The following is a 27420-nucleotide window of genomic DNA, read 5'->3' as shown; positions in this document are numbered from 1 at the left end:
TGGGTGATTTCCATTATTCTGTCTTCCAGATCATTTACTCATTCTTATGCATTATTTAGTCTGCTAATTACTGCTTTTAGCTCAGCTTTAATCTTGGCAAATTTTCTGATTTTAATTGGCTCCTCTTCATAGTTTTCAGTTCCTTTTTATAGTAATCTGCATTTCTATCTATTGCCTTTCTTAATACCTTCAGTATTTTTTAATCATCTCTTTTTAAAACTCGATCTGGTAGACTGGAGAGGTCTGTTTCATTGTTCTTTCAGGAGATTTTTCTTTTTCTTTTAATTGGTAGTGATTCTTCTGCTTCATTTTACTTACATTTCTCTGACTATAAATTTGAAGAGCTCTTTTTATTGGGAGCATCCCTGTGTAGCCTGTGTAGGGACATTTTTGTTGGGATGGCTGTTTTTATTATGGTTGGCTGCCATGTCTTTCCTCCATGTGTGATGGCTGTTATCGCCTTGATAAGAGGGTGTGATTGGTGTTGTGGTGACCAGAGTCTGCCCTGGATGTAAAGTGGGGTCTCCTTGTTGCCCTGTGGTTGTCACAGCCCTGTCAGGGGCTGGGTCTGCTCCCCTGCTGTTGGAGTAGAAGCCCCCAGATTCATTTCTGAGCTGTAGTGTGAAGCAGATGGGACTGGACCACTTCTGCTGGGGGAGGAGCTGCTGAGTATTCGTCTGCAGACTTCCATGAGAAAGCTCACTCTGTGGTGTTGCCTGTCACCTGTTGTGTGGGCTCACAGAGTATACTGTTGTTGGCGCTGCCCTTGGCCCTGCCTCAACTGTGGAAATGCAGGCAGTCTGCCCTAGTGTCCCTCAGGTGCTGTGTTCACATGGCTGTCAGGACAGATCCGCTGATGTGAGGCACCGGGACCTGCCACAGTCATGCACCTGGATCTGCTGTGGGCACAGGGTCAGCCTGGACCCCAGTCCCGCCTCCATGTGCACATGCCCACTGTCAATGCTGGACCTGCCCCAGCTACGCAATGGTGTTCTGCTCATATGTTCTGCAGGTACTGAGCTTACAGAGGCACCTGTGGCATAAATCCACCAAAGCTGCCTGGCAAAGAGCTCAGATTTCAGCCCAGCTTCCAAAGTTGCCTGGTCCCTGGGAATGGGCTCAGACTTCAGACATGCCTCTGCTTGGGGGCAACTCACCAGTGCTTCCTCCCATACCCTGGTCCCCAGAGCTCCCACAGCCAGAGCTGCACGGCTGTGAGCAAGCCAAGAAGGAGATGGCTATGGTGGGGTCCTGCCTCTCCCTCCTTCACATGTGGTAACAATGGGACTTTTTATGTGGACTCAGGCTCCTTTGCACACACTCCCAGTTTCAGCCTTTACCACACTCCAGCCCCTTCAGGCTGTCTGCATGTAGCCAACCCGTCTTCTCCCTGGGTCTGTCCTCTGAAGGACACCCAGTCCCTGCACACATCAGCAGGCTCGCGTCTCAGCCTGGGGGACTGTGCACATCCTCTGTGCTGGTTTCTCTCTGTTCTGCCTGCTGCAAAGAGACTGCTGCGTTCTTCTATGAAGCTCTCTTTCTGTCCCAGCTGGTGTCCCTGCCAGTGAAGGGGCTTCCCAGGGTAAGGGAACCTTTCTTCTTTCACTGCTTTCTCCCAGGGGTATGGGTCCTGTCTCAGTTCTACTTTTTGCTTTACCCATTTGTGTTGAGATTTTTCTTGTAGCTTTGCTTGTATAAGATTTTGTGCCAGAGTTCAGTAGGTATTCTGTGAGAACTGTTCTGTATTTTTTGATGTATTTTTGATGTACCTGTGGGAGGAAGTGAGCTCCATGTCCTGTTCTGCCAGCTTGAAGCCCCTCCCTGTCTGTGTATATTCATTACATATATAGGCATGTCCTGCTTAATGTCAGTAATCTATGAAAAGTAGGCTCTGTGTGAAAATGCTAGAATTTGATATACCATAACCAAAACCCCCCAACCACTTTCCTAGAAATACAATTAAACACATTAAAACCGTGTTGGAATGTAAATATGCTTAAAATATCTTCTTGCTCATCAGTGAGGTTCCTTAGTGTGTAGTAATATCTTTTCTATCGTGATTGTGGAAAAGGAATCCGCAAGAGGAAGCAATCTTCGAGACTTTATCTTGTTTGGGACTCCACATCACTAGGAGAAAACAAGAGCTAGTCGGGTATGGAAAACTGTGGAAATGCCCTCAGGACAAGCACAGGAGCTGGTGGCTGGTCACAGTGAGTATGACGGGTGGTCCCTCTACGTGCCAGTGACGTGCCAGTGCACATCTACCTGGTCGATATTCTTGGTGCTTTTCAAATGTCAGATTCCAACTACTATATTTGGACTATAACTCAGGGCTATGCCAACATTAGGTAAATGCTGTATTGAATTTCGGGGATATGAATTTCTCATATTTAAACATTAGTTGAACAAGTTGAGAGAGGTACATTCTGTGGTGCTTGGGGGGTGGTACAGCTTTCTATTGCAACAAATTATCACCACAAATTTAAATGGCTTCAAACACCACCAATTTGTTATCCTACATAGGTTAGAGGTCGACACAAGCTTCACTGCACTGAAATCAAGGTGTTGCAGTCCTTTGTGGAGGCTCTGGGCAAGGATTCCAGCATTTCCACAGTTCTCCATGCTCGAGGCTACCCATAGTCCTTAGCTCACAGCCTCTTCCTCCCTCTTCAGAGCTGCCAGGGGCAGAGTCCCATGTCGCATCTGACTTCTTTCTTCCACTGTTGTAGTTACATGGGTCCCACCTAGATCATCTGTTTTAAGGCCAGCTGATTAGGAACCTTCATTTCCCCTTTGACTCATATGGTGACATTCACAGGCTCCAGGGATTAGGACACGGACGTCTTACCTGTGCTCTTCTGCCTAAGACAGGTAATAAAACCAAACGCCTGTCTTCCAGGAAAGGTTAAGTGGGGATAATTTCTGCTCAGGATGCCTTACATAATTATTTTTTAAAACTCAGATGCTCTTATTAAACTGTACGAGTGGACACTGTATTAAAAACAAGGCTGGGCACACTGGTCTGCTGGATGGCTACTGCTGTCATCACCAAGGATCACAGACTGGATGGCTCAAATTCATGAAGCTTCTGGAGGCCGGACGTTCAAGATGGAGGTACTGAAGGATTTTCTTCTTAGGCTTCTCTCTGGCTTGTATATGGCTGTCTTCTCCCTGTACCTTCCCAAGATCATCCTGTGTGGGTCCTAATTTCACAGAAGAACACCAGTCCTGTTGGATTATGGGCCACCCCAGTGACCTCCTTTATCCTTGACTTCATCTAAAAATGCAGCCCCAGTCTGAGTCTTGGAGGAGATGGGTGGGGGGACAAAATTCAGTGCATAAAAGTATCTAACAAATTTAATAACTAACCTGTAAAAGACTCCAGATTCATGGAAACCCATTGAGAGAGTGGGGTGGGCGGGGACACAACTCGTACACATACGCTCATTGACATTATTCTGAGGTAGACATTTTCTAAAAAAAAAAAAAAGGTGATTTATTTTGCTTTAACATACAATGGTAAATATATTGGGATCATCAAGTTTTTAAAAAATTTTGCTGGGCTTACTTTACATGTTACAATACTAATATAAGCTCATTAGTTCTTCCATTTCAGTGTAGGAAATGGATCCAATTAACACCTACTAGCAGCTTGGCTAAGAATGGACATTAAAATCTGACAACACACGGTAAGTACAAAGTACTGTTCTCCAAATGTTTATAAAAGTTTTGAAACAATCACTGCCTGCTCCACAGGACAGACAATTTGGATTTTAAAAATGTTCCAGACCAGGAATAGCATAACCCTGTGTAACAATACTTATAATACAGTTTAAACAATATTTTATCAAAGACTTTTTGCACTTGAGATTTAAAAAACAGTCTGGAGAGAAACAACCGAAAAATGAAAATTACATAAAATATTTCCACCACTATTTAAATGCCAGATTTAATCAAGCAACAGTAAAAAATACCAAAACAATAATACAACCTTCTGTTTAAAATAACAGCACTGTTCTGCCTCTTTTCCACTGAATTTTACATATGAACAGACTATATATACTGGTTTTTCAGAGAAATGTCCATTTGGTCTGTCACACCAGTCAGGCTCACGCTGAACCCTTTCTCTTCTGAGGATACGTAACTCCACGATGTTTTCGTATTTCCAACATTCTGGGTTAGGTTGCAATGTCTGAAGTATATAATACATTTCTCTTTTCCTTTACACAGTGCAGAGTATATGGGCTTAGGTTATGTAGATTCTATTACTCCAGGTCACTGTCCTTGTCTAAATTCAAGGCGGTATTCAATGGAGTGCAGTAGTTTGGCTTGTCAGAAGGTACGTAGCCCGGCAGACACACACACTTATAGGAACCTTCTGTGTTGATGCACTTGGCGTTCTTGCAGAGAGACATGCGGTTGTTCAACTCATCACATTCGTTGACATCTGCAATAAGCCAAACCATGCAGGTAAACCAGCTTTAACATCACTCCGGGAGGAAATGCAACCTCTGGCTCACCTGAGGCATCCGGCTGTAGCCTGAGCCCAGCTGTTCTCTGCTTTCCCCCGAGTCAACTATATAGTCTTTCCCATTATTGTCTTTTCAATCACATGCAAGGTAAATTACTTTCTGGATCTTAAAAAGGTAGACTATCTGGGAGATTCTAGAATTTCTTTCCCTGTTAATTAATGCAACCCAAATCATTTTGTCAGCTTGACATTTTGTAGTTAAACTTCAAGGAAGCTGGCAGAAGTATCCTATGTCTAAATTCCTTCCCACAGGTGCAGAAGAATGGGGAGGCTGGCAAGAGATACAGAGTGGCCTCTCTAAAGGCTTAAGTTACCTTCTTAGGTTTCTTTCCACAGGAAAGAAGGGCTCTCACGCACTTCAAACACCTGTAATAACCCAGGTTACCTATTTTTAGACCCACTGCAGATTGAGACAAAGCTGACATGGGGAAACTATAGGAGCGAGTGGAAGAACCAAACCGCTGCAAGACAAGAGCCTTCTACCATAGAGGGTCACCAGGCACATTAATCACACAGGAAGAATAAACGTACATTTACTGTTCTTTTCAGAGGAAGAGGGAAGGCAACATGAGCGAGTTTTAAAAGGACTTTCCAAAATGGAAGTGGTAGGTTGTTTTTTTTGGACATCTGTGTTCTCTAAAGCTGGTGTCAGGTATTCAGGGAAAGCATTATTTGCTAGAGTCAAAAAATCTCAATTTAAAAAAGAGTAATTACCTAGGAGATCCTGGCCTTTCCTCCATCTGTACCATTTATATGAATTTTTAAATATTAACTTTTACAATTTAAAAAAAATATTCACACCATAAAAGTGACCGTTTCAACCATTTTTAAGTGGATAGTCTAGGGGCATTAAGCATCTTCCCACTGTTGTACACTCTTCAGCACTGACAATCTCCAGAACTTTTCCCATCTTCCTAAATCCTGCAAATCTATCTTACATGTACTTGACTGTATGAGGTCTGGCCACAGAGCATCTCAGGGAAAGAATAATTTCCCATCAGATGCACATCATTCTTACCAACACAGGTCATCTTGGCCATATCCAAGTGGTACCCATCAAAGCAGTCGCAGGTGTAACCTTCCTGTACCCTGACACAGCGGCCGTTTTCACATCCATTGAGGATGCCACATTCTTCTGCCTGCAACTCCTCAAAGCTATTTAAAAAACCTGGAAGGGAAAGGACAGGAGACAAGTTCTAGAAACTCCATTTTTTAAAAACTACATGATTATTAAGGTTCATCTTTCCAATACTTGAAAGACAGCATTAAAATGTAAGTGAACATATCTGTTCATAATATTAAGTATAAACTATTACAAACCTTGTATATGTTGTATAGATTAGCCTCACCTCTTGAATTCTGATGTTCTATGTTTAAAAAATCACATAAAATGATAAAGCAGGGTATTTGTTTCTGTCCTTAGTAACTGAAATTTTTTGCTTAAGATTTTAAAATTTCCTGAGTTCTCAGTAGGGCAAACTGTCTTTCAGGATGGAACCAATGGAACTCAGTATCGAGCAGACATTTGCTAAGACAACCCATGAGTACTGGAGGTGGTGCTTTTTCACTTGGAGCTCCCAGAAGCAGAGACAAGCCAGCCTGGCCTTGCCAAGGGATGTCTGTTTGTTTGCTCTAGTTTTGGAATGAGCCTTACAAAAGGGCTCTTGGGGGATCAAAGGATAAAGGCAGTAAAAAGGGACTCAAAACATCCTGATAAATGAGAAAAATACATCGTACTTGTGTTTAGAAAACAAAGCAGCTCTTGTTTGGCTCTTCTTTAGATATCTTGAACCTGATTCAGAGCTAGAGCTGAGTAGGAAAAAACAGTGTAACCAGGCATCAAGAATGTAAAAGTTGTAAATATAAATCCTTGGTGTCCCAAATATACTGTGATCGGGGGCCTCATTCCCCTCTCCTGCTTGTATTAGCTTTTAAGAAGAAAAAAACAGTGTAGGACCAGACCTCTCCATTTGGCCTTTGAAGTAATTCTCCAGTGGAACTGCAGGGGGCAGCAAAATATTGTTTATGCAGGGCAGTAAGGTCTAACAGTGATTTTAAAAATTGAGTAATACATCCACGAGAGGCCATTTTTAAAATTTTAAGGGAGAAAAAAAAAATACTACTGGCTCTCATGACTGGCAGCAGATCCCCAAGGCCAGTTTAAGCAGCACTGACAAGAAAATAGTCAATCTAGGAAAGTATTTTAAATTCTAGGCAAAATCATTTATATAAATTGTAAAATTTTTACTACAGAAATTAATTAAAACATGAAATTAAAACTTGAAACTCCTACAGACACATATCTAGGACACTCCCCAAAATACTTCTTTAGGATTCTTAAAACTGCAGCAGCAAAGCATAGCCCCTGCTCCAAATAGGGCTGGCTACCTGCTTTGTCAATAAAGTTTTATTGGAAGACAGCCTCACTTACATACTGACATCTCATCTGTGGCTGCTTTCCTGATACCATAGCATAGATGAGTAGCTGCAACAGAGATTAAATGGCCTGCAAAGCCTAAAAATTTTATTATCTGGCTACGTATAGAAAAACTTGATCTCTGCTCTAGTAAATTCCAGTTTTAAGACATACTGTTCTAACTAAAGATAACACCAACCATCAGCTCCACTTTCTTAAACAACCAGAAGGCAGGAGACGGTGAATCGTCAAGGTGATAGTAAAAGAGAGGTTGAGGTTTCCTATCTACCCAATATGATGACTCCTGCAGCCGGGCCAGAGAGCCCTTGAGGTCCCAGTCTGGGGAGGAGGAGGAGCTCTTTCTCCGTTACTGGTAAGAAATTTAAAGGGCATTACATAGTCAAAGCTGGAGGCCTTGGGAGTGCATCTCCCCTTCCCATGTTGCTAAATAAGAAATAAACATGCTGGTATCACATCAATTTCATAACATTTGAATAGTTAGTTTCAAAACAATGACATTAAAAAAAGGCACCGAAGCCAAAACATTTCAACCTTAAAATCCTGGCATCTGAACTATAATGTGTTAGACGTTACGCACACAAGCCATGGGCTTGTGTCAGAGTTAAACATAGATTTACCCTGGTATTTTGGATCTAGGGGGCAGGCAAACTATACTTTCTTTCAACCTTAGTATTTTTTTCTTTATTTTAAAGTCAATATTAACTGACCTCTAACATGTACACAAAGAAGTGTATAAATCATAAGTATACAGTCTTATAGCTGTTAATGTATTTAGGCACATTTCTTGAAATAATTCATGGTTATTTGTGGTTGATTAAAAGAAATCACCCAAGGTGTTAGAAGTTAGGACAGTTATCCTGAGGTGGGGTGGGGGTGGCTGGGAGAGGGCACCAAGGGCCATCTGCATGCTGGCCAGGGTCCAGACCCACCCTATACCAGTCTGGAAGCCCCAGCCTAGCTGAATGGGTAGAATGCTGTTTCCATGTACGTTTTTGAGCAGTTCTGATTTGTGTGAATCATCAATATACTGCATCCTTTAAAAAAAACGGGGGGGGGGGGGGCGGGGAGGAGAAGGGAAGGAAGGAAACAGACCCCGAAGTGAAGTAGCTTCAACAATGCTTGTGTGGCACATCAGGCCCCTGGGTAGGGTCCCCAAAGACATCTGCCTTACTGGCTTTCAGAATTCAGCAGTGTCTCCACCAGCCTAACCCCACCTCCCAGGTCCACAGGGATTCTGGCTGGAATCCCTGGAGCTGCTTCACGCACTGCACAGAGGCCCCTCGGGAGAACTCTGTGGACCAGGCACCTGAATTCTGCACTGCTCCTAGTCTTGAATGCTGACAACCTATTATCTACTGATATTTCAGTTTGTACCATCCCATTTTTCAGACTTCACATAATATGTCTGTACATGAACACTTTGGTCTCTCCTACAGACATATTTAGCTCATGTGGTGGCCTCAGCCGGGATGCTCTGCTCACAAGTCCAGGAAGAGCCAGCACACGTCGTTTCTGGCTTAATAAGCCCCCTCACAAGTGAATTCTAACAATTAGTCTCTGACCAGGAGAGCAATGGTTCTACCTCCCACTCAAAATGCTTATAAAGATCAACTGGACAGAGTTAATACTGATCATTTCCTTGTATGAAAGAAAACTACAATATAACCAAGCTTTCAAGAAAACTCTGGCCCATAAAGTAGGCCACCACTTCATGGGTAAAGAAAATAAACGTAACAGCAGCCCCACCAGTGAGACTCATAACTGATCTGGTGGTTCTCAAACTTGAGTGAGTGTAAGGGTTACCCAGAGGGTGGGTGAAACTGACTTGTGGGTCTCATCCCAGTTTGATTCAGCAGAGCCCAGAAATGTGCATTTCTAACAAGTTCCCAGGGACTACATTTTTAGAACCACTGACTAATCTAAAACATGGTTTAGTCCAAAAGGAACCGAAGAATTTTGCTTACGGTCCTGAATGAAGTAGGGGTCGGCCTCGGGAGCGTACTGTTCACTGAAGTCCACCAAGGCGTCTCGTCCGTATGGCCGCCGGCGTCCTGCGACAGGGATGTTACACAGCTGGGCGTAGTCGTCTAGAAAGGAAACAAGGAACATGTCACACCATTGCTGCTGGCTCACACCTGGACGCACCCGCTCACCGCTCAGAGCATCAGGAACCCACCAGGGCGCCGCCGTCCCACCGCACGCCCGGATCTCCTATGCTCACCCCGATCCTGGAACGTCTCAGTATCCTTTATGGGTGCTCTATTTACATGCACACGCAAGTCATTCTGTACAGCACAATTAAGACCCAGAATTGAAGACCAAAAATAGTAGCTGAAAGGTTGGTTAGAATCTATCGCAGGAGAGTAAGGACCTGATAGTGAGCCAGCTGTGAGTGCCGCCGGCGTTTTGGAAGAACAGCTTTATTGGAACCCACTGGGTGTTTTCATCAAAACATTTAACATGTACAAAATAGTCATTCTTACAGATAGATACATACATACTATTTCATTCACTAGAGGCAGAAGAAAAATGTCTCTCTGGTGATCCAAAAACGAGAATAACCAAGTGAGGATGCTACTAGGTACCACTTGAAATATGTAGCTACTATAATACCTCTCTACTCAAGACCTGGTCCTTATGAATAGCATTACAGCAGTGATGATCATTGTCATAATAGCAGTAACAGTGAGGTAATGGTACTAGGAATAATAGTGGCTAACAGTTGTGTAATGTTTGCTCTCTGCCAGACACTGTTCTAAACACTTAGTGTACATTAACTCACTAAAACATTTACAGTGCCCTGTGAAGAGCTACTATTATCACCTCCATTTTACCAGTGGGAAACAGAAGCATGGAGTGGTTAAATGACAGCTGGTGTATCTGAACTCAGTCCTGAAGCTCAAGGGTGTAGACATTTAACATTCTTCCTCTCTCACGTCTGTCTCAGCCCCGTTGTAGTGCTTGTGTTTGCCTCGGCTGCACCCCAGCTACATGCATCTGCAGTTACCACTTCCTGAGGCCATATCTCCACCCCCAAGGATATCTGACTTCCAAACTCCCCTTTGGCCTTCCTCACAGGAGTCCCGTAGCACTTGGGATCTTGTTGGTTCTCCATTTGTTCTGGGGTGACTGACCTTTCAATGCATTTCATGGTCCCAGGCTCTTGCCTGCATTTTGGAGCAGCATCATCTAGAAGGTCTAGAGAGGAAAGCTTTAGAAGAGATAGCTTCATGTTTTGAACGCACATTTGATGGAAAATATCCTGCCCAAGGATTCATGTAGCAGTTGGTGAAAATTCTGGGGCTCCCCAGACTTCAACTCCTCCAGAGTGGCAGGTCAGCAGCCCTAGGACTGGGTAGACACTCTCAGGACAGCCACACAAGGCAACAGCCATATTGCCTGGGCTGTAAAGGACCTTTCCTCTATTTTGTTTCCTTCTGTAACAAAACTAAAGAAAAGCACTGAGGCAAATATGTAAACTCTCAAGGCTTTCTTCTATCACCACTATTTAAAGGAGTCAAAGGCGTGAGTACGCGTGTGTGCATGCGTGTATATGCACACACACGCACATTCTCCCTAAAATGCAGAAAGGGAATGTAAAACCAGAAAAGACCCTGTACCACTAGACACGGTGGGATTATGGTTGCCCTTCCTAAAATTCTCTTTGTGGGAAGCACTCCAGGAACGACACCCCCCTCAGATGCTCCCAGCACTTTCACATGAAACCATGGGAAACGTGAATTTCATTAAGGAAATAGCTAAACCTGGAAAATGATCCTTGACTCACAAAAATACACCTTCAAACAAAGAGAACACAAACAGCTGTCAGTTCTGCTTCAGGTCTGAAAGAGAAAAATTAAGGATTTCCCTGCGAGGGTAAGATGGTAGAAATGTTTACAAGTGTCATGCACTGAGGTGGTTTTCTCTCGTGACTTTTTATATACGTTTGTTTTACATCTGAAAAGGAGGCTTGCTCAGCATTTCCTGTCTAAGCAACAACTGTGATTGAGTGGATATGAACATTGTAAAATGACTATTTCAATTAAAAAAAACCAAAAACAAAAAGAGTGGATATGAAAAATAAATTAATTCACGTTCTTATTTTCTAAAACTAAACCCAGAGATGGCCGAGCAGATGTTCCTCTCCAGCTCCCAGCTGTCAGGTCGGGGCTGCCTGGCCCCTAGACCGTATGTCCTCCACCAAGAAATGAGCTGGCCTCTACCCTCCAAGCTCTCACCCTCGAACCTCACAAAAGGAAGGGACCAAGTGTGAGAGGGGAGGAGGAGGAACAGACTTCTGTTCTTGGGTGATGTTTGTGAACAGCTTCCTGGAAAAGGTAGGCCTTGACCTGAAACTAAGTAGACGAACAGGGATTACTTCATACAGGACATTTTGGATTTTAAAAAGAGCTTACCCAAAGCCACATGAAAGCAAACTGTAAGCTGTGTCTGGGGACAACCAAGTGGTTCCTAAGGAAGGCTCTGGTAAAGCGGAGCTGCGGAGCAGAAGAGCGTAAGGGGTGGGGGTAGGACCTCTGGGGTTCGCTGCATCTTCCTTCCCCTCCCTTCTTCCCTGATCAGGCATTTTCCTCTTAAGATTCTAGTACTTACTGTCCTAGGCTGCTTCACTTTGACTCACACATTAACAATCCAAACTTCAACAAGATAGTTTTGCTCAGTTATCAAAACAACATTTCTGCATTGAATGTACTCTCTTTTCTATCTGAAGATGTGCTACAGTCCCAGCACCACCAGCACATGCATTCTGAGTTATTTTCCTGGGAGCATGGAGGGATCTAGTCCTAATCCATCCATGCTTCGTCTCCCGTCACGCACACCTGCTCTCGTTCTTGGCCAAGACATGGGCTACGGAGGCAGAAGCTGGGGCTCAAGTCCTGATTGTACCATTTACTCTCCAGCTTAGCAATTCTGGGCAAGCCTCAGTTTCCACATCTGTCACATGGGGATAAAACATTTCCTGTTTGCTTCTGTGTTCCAGACGTACAAAAAATAAGATGATGTTATGGAACTCTTCATACATTTTGAAGCACCAGGAAAAATGGAGGTTATAGTTTTATCTCTTAGGTAAAAATCACTCAAGTCCCTACTGAACATCTGGAAATAAATGGATTTTCAAAGACAGTATCAGAATGATTGATACAAATTTTAGTGTTAGCAAAACTTTAAAGGTAGTGGTCAGTGGGCAAAGAACTGTGCCATAAGTTAAGAGTAATGAAAGTACAGTCTCCAGATGTTTTTAGATATTGTTTCAAGATTTGGAATTTTTAAATAGAGGGAAACTCCAGCTCAGTAAACAAGAGAAAGATGTCTTCATGGACTTCATCTCAAGAATTACGGCCTGCGTTGGCAAATTTAATCCCTTGGTCAGACAGTGATAAAGCATCAGCAACAGAATGTTTTAACACTAGATCAACAGAACTCAAAATACAGGGGGGGAAACGGATGTTCAACAATTGCTAGTATATACCTGAATCCTTTAGGAATGCCTGCAGTAGACAGCGGGTTTCTCATCATCTTGTAAGGGAGCAGCTGGAACATGAGAGCTTTCTGTTGAGTCTTGGGCAAGGTGTTTTCTTCAGGACCTGGGCACATGCATGTTCCTCACACGTGCTGGGTCTCTGAGCACCCCAAGCCACAACCGGAACCCATCTCGCTTGGAGGCGCTTGGCCTTGGTCACCCCCAGGGCTGGGTCCTGGCTCCAGCCCAGCTTGGGAAGGAAGTGGATTGTGGTTGGCTGAGAGTATAGAGCCTGGGAACTGCAGACCCCAGACCTGTTTGCATAACTTCTGATGGGAGCCCATGAGAATCTGCCTGCTGCCACTTCATCCAGCTCAGCGTGTAGAGGTGGATCCGTTTTTCTGTCCCTAGAGTCTTTTTCCTTCTGCAGGACATTCTTAAGCATGTCAATAACAATTAAGCACCCAGTTCTCTGGGGCGTGGTGCAAAGGAAGAGCTCTGCTTAGCAGGGCTTGTACTTGGTGAGGCAAATGCCCTTTATGAGACACCACACAATGTGTCCATCCAGGATCTCACCAAATAAGAGCGTGAAATGGACAGGACAGGCAACAGTCACACCTGAGTCCTCCCACTTACTGCAACCCCCCCCCCCCAGGCACAAATGTGAAGCTCTTGATCAAAGCTACAAGAAACACAAACGGGATGGGATGGGCCACCATCACTACGCGGTCTAAACAAGATCCAGGCCACTGATCACACTCATTTCCCTGGCACAGCAGAGCCACATGACAGATGGTGCTCCTTTGATTTTAATTTTAAATGGAAAAAAAGTTTAAAAATTACCCCTTGGAGTCAGGGGGTCTGGGACCCCCTGCTGTCAGCAGCAATGAGAAGCACATTACTATATCCCAGCAGGAAAGCTTCATTCCTGATGACAGACGCATCTGTGGGGCTGGTCTGGACAGTCCCACGTCACAGTGCCACTTTGGCATGTGAGGAAGCTGGGGGATGAAGTTTTCCTTCTGACTGAGGCAGATTAAATACAGCTGCTTTGAGAACCAATTAAGAGACTGCATTTCATTCTCCACATGTCAGAGCCGAAAACCTTGTGCTCTAAAGTTTGAAGCGCATCATTTTCAAATAAAGGAGAAGCAGGAACCAGTCCACATGCATTAAAAATGGATCATATTTTGCTCAGATTTCTAGACCAGGTGTTTTTCTTACAGGCCTCCACATGCACTCTTAATTGATGATGGTGTTTGGAGAACATACACACCAGGAAACGGAGGAAGGAGACAGGGAGAAGGGAATGAATATTCACCCCAGCACGTGTTGAGTCAGCAGTAAAACAGGCATTTTCCTGTGAAATGAGCAAAAGCTATGGAATTAGAAGAATGTTCACCGTTTACAGAACATACCATCCAGTGCTGATGACAGAGGAAGGAATGTAAGAGGATTCCACTAGCAATGCCACACCCTGGGAACTGGCCATCTCTTGAGGTGTATGTCTGCTTAAGTTCTTTCTCAGACAGTAAACTCTTACCCACAGGGCCTGCTGAACAGGCAGAGTCAGCCTGCTTCCATGATGTTAAAACCTGCTGCGTGGTGAGAGAAAATTAGGTCTTCTAAAAAGAGAAAGGACCCGGAGTCCGAAGTCGTGGGTTCTAGTCCTACTGCTTCCTATTCCTTGCACGGATACCTTTCCCTGAACTTCATCTATGAAAGAGGAGTCTGGTTTTCTGCCTTAGCAGCATTAACGGCAGGTCATTGTTCCATTCAGCGACTGACTGAATGGCTGAGAACACTACTGGGGGGGGTGGGGAGGACGAAATGACAGTGCACAGACAGGTGCCACAGCACCTGCTGGAGAGGCCATGCCTAGAGCCAGCCAGGCAGAGCCAGGAAAGCTTGGCCCTGGAGGTGAGCATCTACAGGAAGGGGGTCAAGCGGCTGAAGAGGAGGAAGGAAGGTAAAGCAGAGCCCCAGGCATGCAGAACGGAGAAGAGAGCCTTAGAGAGGTGGAAGGACCACAGAATGCTGCCTACTACAGATCCCTGCTGACGGGCACTGGGAAAAAGGGAAGCTAACCAACGGGCAGCATTAAGCTCCTCTGTGTCAGGTGCCGTGTACCTTGCATGCGCTTTTCCCTTCAAATCTCAGAATCCTATGAAATAACTAATTAGCTCCTTTTGTTTCCGGTAAGAAAACTAAGGTTTAGAGCGTAAGTGTCCCAGCTGAGTTGAAGGATCTGACCCTAAGTTAGTCCAGCTCCAAGACCACGTTCTTCCTGCTCCACAGCCGCCCTTCTGAAACCCTGAGAAGCAAATTATGAGATAGGTTCACCAGACTGTAAGCACTGGGTAAATACTTAGTACAGCAATAAGCATTTGTGACTAAAGTTCCCGAGGGAGTAATAAGCGTGACTGCTGATGAGCTCAGCCACCAGGGGCAGCTTTATCATTAGCAGGATTTATGTTTATTGAATTTGCTCGATTTATTAGGTGAAAGAGATCAAATTGCTTAATGTTCAATTAAATTGTACTTGTCGAGGACAGGGAAGTAATGAAGTCTAACGTCCTGGCAGGGGTTACGTTCTGCGGGACTCCTGTAAATATTAAGGCTCTAAGGAAACTCACCGGCTGCAGACCAGTCAAGTTCCCCCACCCCCACCCTTCATCAAATGCTGTCCTCTCAATTCAGCCATTCCCCGCGTTTTCCATCACATTGCTCATTCTGCAGCCAGACTCTCACTGGAGAGAGAGATTTGTTGGGTATGAATGCCAAAAAATGGAGGCTCCATTTAGAAATCCATTTCTAAAACCTGGATTCAAAATTTAAACACTTGTAATGGCATTAAATTATGCCACACATGAAAACCTTAAGATACTGATTGATAACTTACGGATTTCTTATTAAGGACTGCATGAAAGGTCTTCCCCATTTCTAAATAAACAGGGCTTTGGAAATAAAACATTAAGTCTTGCATTCAGGCAATCTCAGAGGAATTTAGCAATGAGGTAACTTCTAATATTTGATAAGAGACAAGACTGGACAATACAGTAAACAGGGAAATAGGAAAGTTCAACATGTTAATTTTCTAAACAAATCTACTTATTTTTCTAACTGCAGGGACAGATAAACGGTTTCATTTCCTCCTTTCCTACTCTTTAAGTACCTCTGAAGTAACAATCTGAGAAGTCAACAATCAGGAAAAATAAATATTACATGTAAGGGATACATTTTTTTTTCTCGTATGTTTCTTGCATCCACCAAGAATTATTTTGAAATCTGAGCTATGTGTGTGCTTAAGAATGAAAAGGAGGTTGCACACACAGGGAATATACTAAATGCCACTGACTTGTTCACTATATAATGTTTGATTTCATGTCATGTGACTTTAACCCCAATTTAAAAAAAATGTTGAGAAACAAAAAAGTGTCTTCTTTAAACTGTGGTATTCATCTAATCTTTCTATTTTTAATTGGTAAAGTAAGAAAACAAGACTACCTGATTTCTAAGATTCTTTCTAGCTTACATATTCTACAATTCTAAGTGGAAAATTTTTACTGTTAGGCTGCAAAATACTGAGAAGACAACGGGGTCATTGAAACTTGCGACTTCAATATGAGGTAATCGCCGCTAGATGGCGCTACTGCTTTTAGGTGGCGCTCAGCTGGGTGTTTCCACAAGACTGACAATAGTGGAACTGAACACAACTTACAGTGCATTGACATTCTAACCTGTAAGGATAATCTAACACTCATTCATTTTTCTGCTTAGGAAACTGAGGTCCAGAGAAATTTAATGATATTCCAAAGGTCAAGTCAGGATAAATTCTCAAAATATTGTTTTCTTTTAATAAAAAAAAAAAAAAAACCAGTATTAAAATATAAGGGTAAAAGTAAGTGTATTTTCAAGTATCTTAACCTTGCTCATTTTAAGTTTGGAAGCTGTTCAAAACTCTCCTGATTAATATTCAGAAGTACAGATCCCAAGGTTATGAAATAAAGATATATACTGCCTAATCATTTGAAAAGCAAGTTCTAGGTAATTAATGGAATATTCAGGTCACACTAAACATAATAAATTATTCATAAATGTGTATTCCATTTAGTTATAGGAAATAAGATAAAGCTGCAAAGCAAAACTAAGCTATGTTAAGATCTGTACCTCTGTTTTATGATTTTCTCACATGTTGCTATTTATCTTAATGCGAAGTGACTCTTCTTACCTTCCCCTCTGCATCTACTCAGGATCAGATACAGTCCTAGGAGCTCTCCCCCCAGCAGTGACTTCTCTGGCTACACTGGTAGCCATTCTGCCAAAGGCACTGATAGATTATGATGTGCGTGGTAACTTCTAAGGTTGAACAGCGCACAACCAGCACAACTGTTCATAACTGTTCTGTTTGCTGCTGAGACCTGAAGCTCAGAAGGGAGCACAGGAGGAGGCCCTGGTGTGCCCAGAAGCCTCCCCAGGAGCTAATCTTTTGAAATTTGCTTCTTAAAGACACGGCCACTGATGCTGAGCAGAACAGTTACCACCCTAGCTTCTGCTGCGTGCAGATTGATGTCAGCATGCTTCCCGAGCACTTTCTAGATGCTTTCCTCCCAATCCTAGGAGGTACAATCTGTCTGCTGCACGAAGGGAGAGGAGATAAACTTTCTTTCCTTCAACCTTCCTCTGCCAGGCATGCCTGCTCTAGCCACGGAGTTGGCATTTAAAAGGCATGGCAGCCAGGGTCTTTGTTCTAGCCACAGTTGTCTTATAAAGTCAATTAAGAAAAAGGTCAAAATACATACAATGTTATTTGAATTCAAAACCTCAAACACAGAACAGGACTTTAAGCAATTACATCCAGTGAGTTTTTTCACAGCCCCACTCAGTTCATTTTCTTATTGAAGAGAAAAAAAAAAATCCTATTAGCAAAGCTTACTTTAAAAATGTGAAATTAAAATTTTCACTGAAGAGCAAATCAAGGTAACATGGAAAAGGCATTTCTAGAAAATGGAATGCCTACTCATAATCTGATTTCAACGTAGAAAGTTCAAAGTGCTAAAATTTTATTTGAAATCAGTTAGATTGCTTATTAATGAAAAATAGTGTTGCTTTTGGTGATCAGATTCACATGCATGGTGTTCATTTCACATGCATGTCTTAATGCCTCTACTCTGGCTCTAAATTCTAATAGGAAGCAGGGCAATTATAATCACAATGAAAGTTATTCTCTAGTCAGAATATTTTATATAACAGACTGTGGCCAAATACCTTCTTAGCACTTCAGTGCAGAGCTCTTAGGAAAGTAAGACACCCCAAAGTCCACGTCATACACACTCGAAGACCTCAGATGGCCATCTTTCCATCAAATTCCCCTCCCATTTAACTGTTCTGTAATTGTTGTTAAGGCCAGCTGGTCCTCCCCAGCTGCCAGTCCAAACCCTCGCTGACTCACGCCAACTCCAGGGAACTGAGTTTGGGAACTGTGGCCGGTCCCAGGACCCTCCTCCCACGTTCTGTCGCCAACAGTTTAGCAGGAAAGGAAAAGTCTCCCCCTCAGAGTTTTTTTCCCCCCTTTTAAACTTTACTTACTCTGAGACAAAAACATGTTTCCTTTTCTAGTATGTTTCTAATCCATGACTACAATATGATCATAACCTGAACATGACTTGTTCATTGCTTTCTCTTTCTCTAGTGCACCTGCCAAACACAAGGTTGTTTTAAAATAAAAACCCCATTTTAGCTTCATTTCTAGTGTTCTTCCTCTGATGCACAGGCCCTGTTTTCGTCCCTGGCCTCTGTGTCACACGTTCCTGTTTATTTACTCCCTTTCACAAGTCCAGGATCTCGTTCCCGGATTGGAAAAAGAGGCCCTGACCTGCCGCAACAGCGCTGTCCGGCTGGGGCCCTTGATCGAGCGTTCAGCAGCCCACCTCCTCCCTGCCCTTCTCCAGCGTACATCTGGGGAAGGAGAAGGAACAACATTAAGCTCCAAACTGAAAATACAGGCCTTTCCTTAAGTGTGCGTTTGTATGGGACGGTAGTGGGAGTTGGAGAAGGTCCACAAAAATGCAAATATTTTCTTTAACTAGTTCTCGACCTTTTTTCCAATCCTGGCTGTGATGGCTGGTTTCGTGTGCTGACGAGGCTAAGCCACGGGGTGCCCAGATGTAGTTGGTCAAACATTATTTTGGGTATTTCTGTATGGGATTAACATTTACATTAGTGGACCTGCGTAAAGCAAAGGACCCTCCATTATGTGGGTGGGCCTCCTTCAGTGGGCCAATGGCCTGATTAGGACAGGAAGACTGGCCCTCCTCTGAGAAAGAGAATTCCACTGCCCATCGCCTTCAGACTCCGGACTTCATCTACAAAACTGGCTCTTCCTGCCTGATGGCTTTGGACCTGGAACTTCGGCTCTCCTTGGGCCTCCACACCATCAGCCCACCCTGCAGGTTCTGAATTCACCAGCTTCTATAATCACAAGAGTCAATTCCTTATTATGAATGAATGAATCAGTCAGTCAGTCTCTCTCTCTCTCTCTCCTATTGGTTCTGTTTTTTTGGAGAACCCTGACTACTACACTAGCCTGCCTTCCTGGGACAGGGGAAGTTGGGCGTCAGTGTGGTGGTGAATCTCGGTAAAGTGAGAACATCCCTTTAGAAGGCACCTGATTCTTGAGGGGAGTTCTGTGTAGTCAGAGAAAAGCTTTTATTAACTTTGCCCTGTTGTTCCCTTGAGAGTCACTGCAATGGATGACAATGATTATAAAAACCACCTGCATGAGAAACACCTGGGGTCCCCTGTTACCATGGAAACAGTAGCCTGTGCTCTTTGTACCACACAAGGCCACTCAGACTCACACTGTGAGTCTACAAGGTCCACATCCCGGTCTTAATCTCTTAATAACTGCCAATCCCAGTAGTGAATCTTGCCGCTCTGTAACCCCAGGTAGCCTAAGGTGGTAACTGTGCTACAGAGATAATGTTGTACATTAACTTTAGAATATTAATACTTCTCTATTACAGTTGCAGAGTGAGGGCTTTTGTTGTCGTTATTTCATATGTTTACACTGTTTAGGAGGATTGTAGCCTAGAGAATCTGACAGGCCTGGTGACTGTAATATCTCGGATTCTATGTTCTATGAGAACTACGACAATTTGATTAGGTTGGTAAATAGTATTTACATTTGTTACGGAATTCAGTTTGTTGCATTTTAAGTCTGATGTATTAAATTTATAAGAGCTGCTTAACTACTTAAGAAGAAAATGCTTATTAGGATTGTGACCTGCCCTTTCAGTTATATTAAGTGCCTGAGAGAAAATGAAGTACATAAAACTTACAAACTGGAGGCCCAAGTGTCAGAGATCTAATTAACAGAGTTTTGATATAGAACAACTCAAGGAAAGTTTAATCTGTTCCTATAGATATATAAACACTAATCACAAAATAAAAATTGATCTTATTTTATATAAAGGGATTGCACTTAGAATGACAAAACGTTTCAGTTGAACTTAGGTAAATCCAGGTTTTAACAATGACACTTTGAATTCATTGAATGTGCATTTAAACCCAACAAGCTTGAGGCCTCCCTCATCACCTTTGACTCCTGCCTCCTTTCCTAGAGACTTCTGGCGCGTAGAGCCAGGTAGCAGTGGGGAAGAATCATCAGCTCAACTCATTTCCTGGAACACGATTTGATTTATCATCACTGCTAACACCCAGGAAGCATTTACTATCTATCTGGCATCTCATATACATTAGCACATTTTTACCCCTCAAACAATCTGAGGCAGATGTTGCTGCTCCTGCCATTTCACAAATGAGGAAACTAATGTAACGAGCACATTAAATCCCAAGGTTTTATGTGCATAATTCACTACTAAATTTTATTTTGCAGTAATCCTTTCCTAGTTAAAAAAAAAAGTATTTTTACTCTTTTGGGGGAGGAGTAATGGGTAGCCTTCTAAATAAATAAAAAGTATCTTTCCAATAAGAAACATGTAAACTACTCACTTCCATTCCATGTGGTATCCAATTCAACCTAGTTCCACGGATACCAAGAATCCTATCCCAGAGAACTGGACCATTTACCACTGAGTAGACTCTGCACATAACTGTGTATACATATGGTAGTCACTCAATTTAGGAGGCCTCTTACATCTTTCTAGTTGAATTTAAATTCTCCACTATAGTTTATTGACAGCTACACTTCTCTTTAATCACATAATCAGGATCTCTGATTACAATGATAAATGCTTTCATACTCAGAAGAGAGTATTAATTACCCTAACCTCAAAAGAGTTCTCATCTTTGGATAAAGGGAACTGAAGTAACTTGTCCAGCGCAACTGACAGAAGCAGTGCCAAAAGCGGGACGCGATCGCTGGATGGCTTAAACCAAGGCGGCGACCACTCACTGTGCCTCGCGTGTAGGATGTTCCAAAGTTGTTATTAACATTCTTTGGAAACACAGTTCTTGGAAAAGCCTTTAAACCATGACTGATGAAAGGCCTTTTGCAACCACTGCCCAATTACAATATTTTTTCAAGTTTAGTCCACAAGTCAAATCCCTGTCTTCCTTCACACCTCCAAGCGTATTATGCAACTTCTTACCCTGAGACCTTTGGGAACGTGTAGGAGCCATGCATGGACATGGGAGAAATCACTAGCTCAACTGTTCAAACACAGATTCCAGATTCGTTCACTCTTGAGAAACCATATGAAAAAACAGGAAGGTAAATAAGTTATTAGGAAGCACTAAAAATTCTGTCACAGAAAATGATGAATTTATTAAGTAAGGATATCATTTGAACATTTAAATAAGAAAATATTGGGGAATGAACTTCTAATTTAGCAATACAACATAATTGTGTATTATGTTCTACAGAATTGTACATACAAACTGTATGTTCTAAAATTTACTGCCTAGATATTACATAGTAGGTGTTTCAAGCAAATAATGAAATGAAGGAATACGCAAATAATTTAACTGGAACTGAAAACAGATAAACTAGAAATAATTTAGACTGCATTTTAGACATGGTTCTTACCCCTAACAGCACCTTGCATCTAAGTTTACTAAACATGTTTTTGACTTAAAAAAAATTCAGACATAAATCTGTATCATGATCTATACAATTCTCTACTGACAGGATTGATTCCAAATTTTTCTTATGCTGTAGAGATGATTCTTTCCCTTCTTGGCACTCAAGCACGAGGATAATCTGTATTCCTAGAACCAGAATTTTTGAATCAAATCTGTATCTTCAAACTGCTCTTACAGCAAAACTGAGAAAACCCATGCCTCTGCATTTTTATCAACAGCAGTGTTTTATAAGACTTTTTAAACATTTGCCAGTTTCTTTTGTGGCATTTCAGTTTCCTTGGAGATTTTTTTTTAAACTCCACTCACCTTTCTATGCCTGACCTTCATGAAGAGTACTTCAGAGGTTGACACCTGCGATGCAATACATTATATCAACCAATAGGTGGCCCTCTCGCAACACACACTCTCCCGTCAAAATTTCTGAACTTCAGTTTTAGATCAAGACTTTACCAACTCTTAATGTTCAGTTTTCTCACAATAAGTCTAATTATTTCAATAATTGACTTAACAGAACTCTGCTTATTTTAACAAGATAACCATAGACACTGGGATCCTGGATACTTTAGATTCCAGTGTTCAAATGTGTCTAATTTTCTTTCATTTGCAGGTCAATAGGTTTTTTATTTCCATGAGATAATAGCATCCTATGTATCTTATAATCCAGAGGTATCTTTTTCCAGAAAATTAAAGTTTATACTTTTAAGAGCAGCAATAAATGACAACATGAAAAATTCATTTGAGATCAGTGATAGGCATCACCAGGAGTTTAACTTACTGAAAATCACTGACTTGCTTTAATCCATTAATTCATCAAGTATATACTGTTACCTATTATGCCCTCCACTGTGCTCGGCTGTGATACAGAGGGGACGAGACTGCACTTCTAACTTGGCTTTCTGCCTGGCTCTAAGGCTGCAGTTTCTTTCTTCTCTAAGCACACAATGCATGAGGAAATTGAAAAAAAAATCTCAGATTTTTTCACTTTGCTACTTTTATATTCTAAGGGATAATATTCATCGAAGATGTGCTTTGAGACCATGGGTAGAACAAGGACTGAAGTTGAGAATACAGACGCTGGAGCCAGGGAGCCTGGATTTGCACCTGCCACTTCCTGGTATCTGACCCGGGCAGGTAATGTAACCTTCTGTGTCTCAGTTCCTCTCCACCCAAAAGGAGGTAATTATACACCCACCTCACAGGACGGCCTGCAGAATTAAATATCTTAATGGATGGAAAGCACTTTGAACAGTGCCTGGTTCTACACTATACACATGTCAGCTAGCTTCATTTTTCACTAGTCAGAAGAACTCGTTATTTCCAGTGAAGTCCAGCTTTTAGAGTGCTCCTACCCCTAGAATTTCCTTCTAGCATGGCACTGAAAATTTCCAGAAAGATCAAACAATGACTACCCTCCCTTGTTCATAATATGAATACAAGGGGGTCCTTCCAAAGCAGTTCAGCCTCCTCACCCCAAGAAAAGAATACATTTTAAGAACGGGCAAGATGAGAGGGTATCGAGAGGGGTTGGAGAGGAAGAGAGGCCAGGGCAGGAATAAGAGAAAGTCCAGAGGTCGAGGAGGGGGAAGCTGTCAACACGCGGCCACTGCGACCAACTCCCTGCTGCTAGCACCGCCCGCAGCCACCTGAAATCTTCTCTCCACGCCTGGTGTCTGGCCTCCCAGACTTTAGCTGAGAATTCAGATGGGACCCTGAGCAGCCCCCAAACTACACTGAGTTGTACAACTAGGCAGTTCTCCTCGTGTAACATTACTCCGACACGATCCATCTCCCTCCACTCGCTTCCCCTCCATGTGGTACCAGTCTGTGAGTTGCCACCTGACTTCAGAGAACACTACTGAAGGAGCCGTTCTCACCGCCTCCAACTACCAGTGGTCTCAGGTGCAACTGCTGCCTTAGCAAGAGTTAGTGCCCGTGACCTATTGGACCAGACGTGCGAAAGCCTGTTGCGGAGCCAAAGCTTTACTTTACACTGCACTTTAATGCTCAAAGCTGATGACAAGTGCTGCGATTTATTCCTCAAATTCCTCCAGCACTGTTTCCATCAGTAACTAATTGTTCCCCAAAGCAGCGCTGCACTCCTAGAGAAGCTGGAAGGTTCAGTGCCTGACCGGCTGGGGTGCATCCAATGCTTTCATTAATAAACAGACAATGTGGTCCTTTCTCAAAGAGCACATATCGCTGAACAGCAGCATTGAAAAGGTTCACTGGCAGAAATTATGAGCAAATCAGTTTTAAAATTCACACGTTCTTTGCTTCCTCTTTGAAAAATTAATAACGGCATTAAAGCCGGTTTTTAACATAATCAGGCTGAATGCTGTTAGGTGTCTCTAGAATCTTGCCAGTTGTGGTCTGAAGACCAGCAGCTGCTGCATCACCTTGGGACTTGCTAGGAATGCAGAATTCTGCCCACCTCGACCCCCCACCACCTAGAACCAGAATTTGGTTTTTTGATAAGATCACCAGGTAACTGATGTGCCCATTAATGTGTATGAAGCAGTGGTCTAGAAGGGAAAGTTTTGTATGAGGACAGTTATTTCTGCGTTTGTCTATCCTTTAATCCTTAATTCATGTTCAGATGCTATTAGGTAACTGTGTATTTTATAAGAACCTTGGATTTCAGTTTTGTCTGAAAATGTATTTGATCTGAGTCACCTAGCAGCTACAGCATTCGGTGCTAAAATCTTCTGAATGCTTACCAAGTGTCTAGGGCTAGGCCATATGTTCATACATTCACTTATTTAATTCTTACAACCCTGTGAGGCAGGTGACTTTAGTTTCATTTGAGGAAACTGAGGCACGGGGAGACAAAGGAACAAGGTTATGTAGCTAAGAAGTTGCCAAACTAGGATTCACACCCAGGCAACCTGGTTCCAGAGCCCCTGTGCCACGCCCCCTGCTCTGACTCTCTCACTTGCTGTACGCCAGCGGAGAGCGCTCGGCGGGCGATGGTTTGGCATGAGCAAAGTATCAGGTACTAAGCAAGGAAATGCCAGCTAATCACAGGGCCTCTGGAAAAACTGTTTAACTTGGCTGTGGACTTCCCCCTGGATTCAGAGTAGAGTACCCCTAAGACTAGCTGGAGGTCCGTAATTTTAGGGGTATAAAAGAAATACTCCTTCTGGGTTAACTACTTCCTATAGTCTAATGGAAACAGAACAGTGGTTTTCAACATGTGTTCCCTGGAACCCTGGGGTCCTTTACAGACACCTCAATAGCCTAACTAGTTGGCAAGCTTAGTTGACTGGTGAAACAAAGGATTTAGAATATACATAAACTCAGTTGATAAAGCAGTGGCAGGGTTTGAGAGGACTGACTTTAATTTTGAAGGAAGTTCTACCATGGGTAAAATGCTATTAAACAGCATTGCTTTGCAAAAGAAGAATCATTTGAGGTGGCAAACTTCACTGCTGTCATATTTTAAGAAACTGTCACAGTCACCCCACCTCCAGCAACCATCAACCTGATCAGTCAGCAGCCATGAACAACGAAGCAGGACCCTCCACCAGCAAATGACAACCTGCTGAAGCCTCAGGTGAAGGCTAGCGTTTTTGAGCAGTACAAATATTTTTAAATTACAGTATGGACATTGGTTTTTTAAGACACAATGCTATTGCACACTCTTAACAGACTACAGTACAATGTAAATATAACTTTTGTATGCTGTGGGAAACCAAAACGACTCGGGTGACTTGCTTTATTGCAATACTTGCTTTACGTAGTGGTCTGGAACTGAATCCATAATATCTCCAAGGTATGCCTGTGTATCTTTAAAACAGGGTCTGCACAGCCATTTAAAACTTAACCATCTTTCATTGGTTCTAAGATGCCCTAGAGGGTAAAATATGTCCTGATGTAAGTGGAAAAAGGGCTTGTGGCCATTGATAGACGCTATCAGTTATAAGACAGCCCCAATTTCAGAGATGCTAATGAGTAAAACAAAAAACAAAGTGTGCCTTAGATCAATGATACGGACTTCAGCTTTAAATATTCTCTTAAATATAAATATATAATAACAATGTGTAGAAAAAAGGCTTGGATGAAAAAACAAACTGGTAAGAGTGAACATCTTTAGTGAGTGGAATTCCCTTGTGATAGGGCAGGTAGGGAGAGGGGAACATAACAGTCTTTGATTAATTCTTCAGAAGGAGTATATATTTTAAAAAAATTAAACAATAAGAACTACGTAAGTAGAAAGGTTTGAGGTATTCGAGGATCATGAGAAGATGACTCAAGCCCTCTTGTATCTGCTTCCTTCAGATTTCGCCTTCCTCTCCTTGTGTATACCTCACTCCTTGTGTTCCTGCTCTACCCACATCCTCCCAACAATCCAACAAGACATACACCTCTGTCTTACAAATGAGCTGCACTGAGTGAGATTATTTTTCCCCTCTGACTCAGGCAGCTGCTGGGGGCAGTTCTGAATTCCAGACCCAGCCTGCCTGGCTGCAGAATCTGCCCTCTTTCCATTTCTGAGCTACCATCATTACCATCTGTATCTTTATGTCTTTGCTCTTTATCCTGTGCTGTTCCTTTTCCTTTGATAATATTTCAAATTATTTTTTTTTTCTGCTCCATTGGTTTTAAGTTATGTCCAAGCTAAATAGCCAACTTAAGTAACTTGAAAACTGCATTCTAATTGAACATCAATGAGTGTATTTCCTCTTTTCAAGCAATTCTTCCCCTCAGCTATTCTGCGAATTTGTTCATTTATAAATTCCTTCACTTTACATCCAATACAGTATTTTTCTAGCTTTATCAAATCAATTCTATATTCAAAGACAAAATGATACACCAAACACTTTCAAACACTTAAAAAAAAAAAAAAAAAAAAAAGCAGTAAGGAGCTGCAGTGCAAAGGAAAAAAAGCCATCAGCGCAGAACCCAACAGTCACCAAATAGCCCAGCCCTGGAGCCCGGAGTCCGCACCTTCCAGTCCTCTGCCCCCACAAGGAATGGGGGTAAAACTGAGAGTTGAGCCTATCCCATTTTTCCCATTTGACCAAAGGTTCAACCCCAGGTCTCAAACTTGAATGTCAAGGAGATTTGTTCAAATGCATTTCACTTACTTTCTACTCTCTTCCTTTATTGTTCTAACCTCTCTGTGATCTCTCTCACCAAGAGGTTGACATAAAAACTTGGGCTTTGACCCAGGGAGGTTTTCTATCACCCCTAATAAGTAGAAACTGTTAGATCTGAGAAGGACTGTAGGAAAAAAAGAAATAACAGGAATTATAAATTCCACAGACCTACGGCACCAACTGCTAAGATGCATTATAATTCTTTGGTTCATTTATCATTCTTTGGGGGAGATGGAATGATGGTTTCCAAAATGAATGACCGGGTCTGGCATGGAGGTAAGCCAGGAACCAGACAGTTATGCAATCCTGCTCTTCCACTCATACAAACACACCCACACACCCCTCTGACGAACATAAGATAAGAGAACTGTCAGGCTCCAAAGGAGGTGAGAAGAATCTGCTTCCAAAGGCTCCAGGAGAAGGAACTGGGTAAGGGCTCACCTGAATCTTTCATGGGGCAGAGGGCACACTGCATACCCCAGGCTTCTCCATACAGACAGCAGCACTCAGTGTACGTTGTCTGCTTGCCCACAAGGGGCCGGCTACACACGTACTCATCACTCAGATGCTCCCAGCACAGATCTTGGTACACATCGGTTTCTTCGATTTGTTCTGAAAGGGAAGACACGGTTCCATGACAATTGCACTGTTATTCCTATTTCACAAACACTGTGGTGGAAGCCAGAGAGTCTCAAAGTTTCCATCCCCATTCCTAAGGGTGACTTCCAAGTGAAAGTCTGAAGCCAGCCTGGTCTTTCCATGGATCAAA

General features: G+C 42.7%; 1 protein-coding gene across 1 annotated transcript in view; it reads right to left on the bottom strand.

The window, feature by feature from the left end:
* Window positions 1-3467: 3467 nt before the first annotated feature.
* The window catches only part of LTBP1 (latent transforming growth factor beta binding protein 1), a 369767-nt gene continuing 345814 nt past the window's right edge, over window positions 3468-27420 (bottom strand). The window contains 4 exon segments of the mRNA XM_032497326.1: window positions 3468-4447; window positions 5550-5699; window positions 8933-9055; window positions 27093-27263. Coding sequence (XP_032353217.1) covers window positions 4266-4447; window positions 5550-5699; window positions 8933-9055; window positions 27093-27263 — 626 coding nt within the window. The 3' untranslated portion in view covers window positions 3468-4265.

The sequence above is a fragment of the Camelus ferus genome, chromosome 15 (genome assembly GCF_009834535.1).
Source record: "Camelus ferus isolate YT-003-E chromosome 15, BCGSAC_Cfer_1.0, whole genome shotgun sequence".
NCBI classification, from domain to species: Eukaryota; Metazoa; Chordata; class Mammalia; order Artiodactyla; family Camelidae; genus Camelus; species Camelus ferus.
Note: the sequence above shows the minus strand (reverse complement) of the source record. Positions and strands in the feature narration are given on the sequence as shown.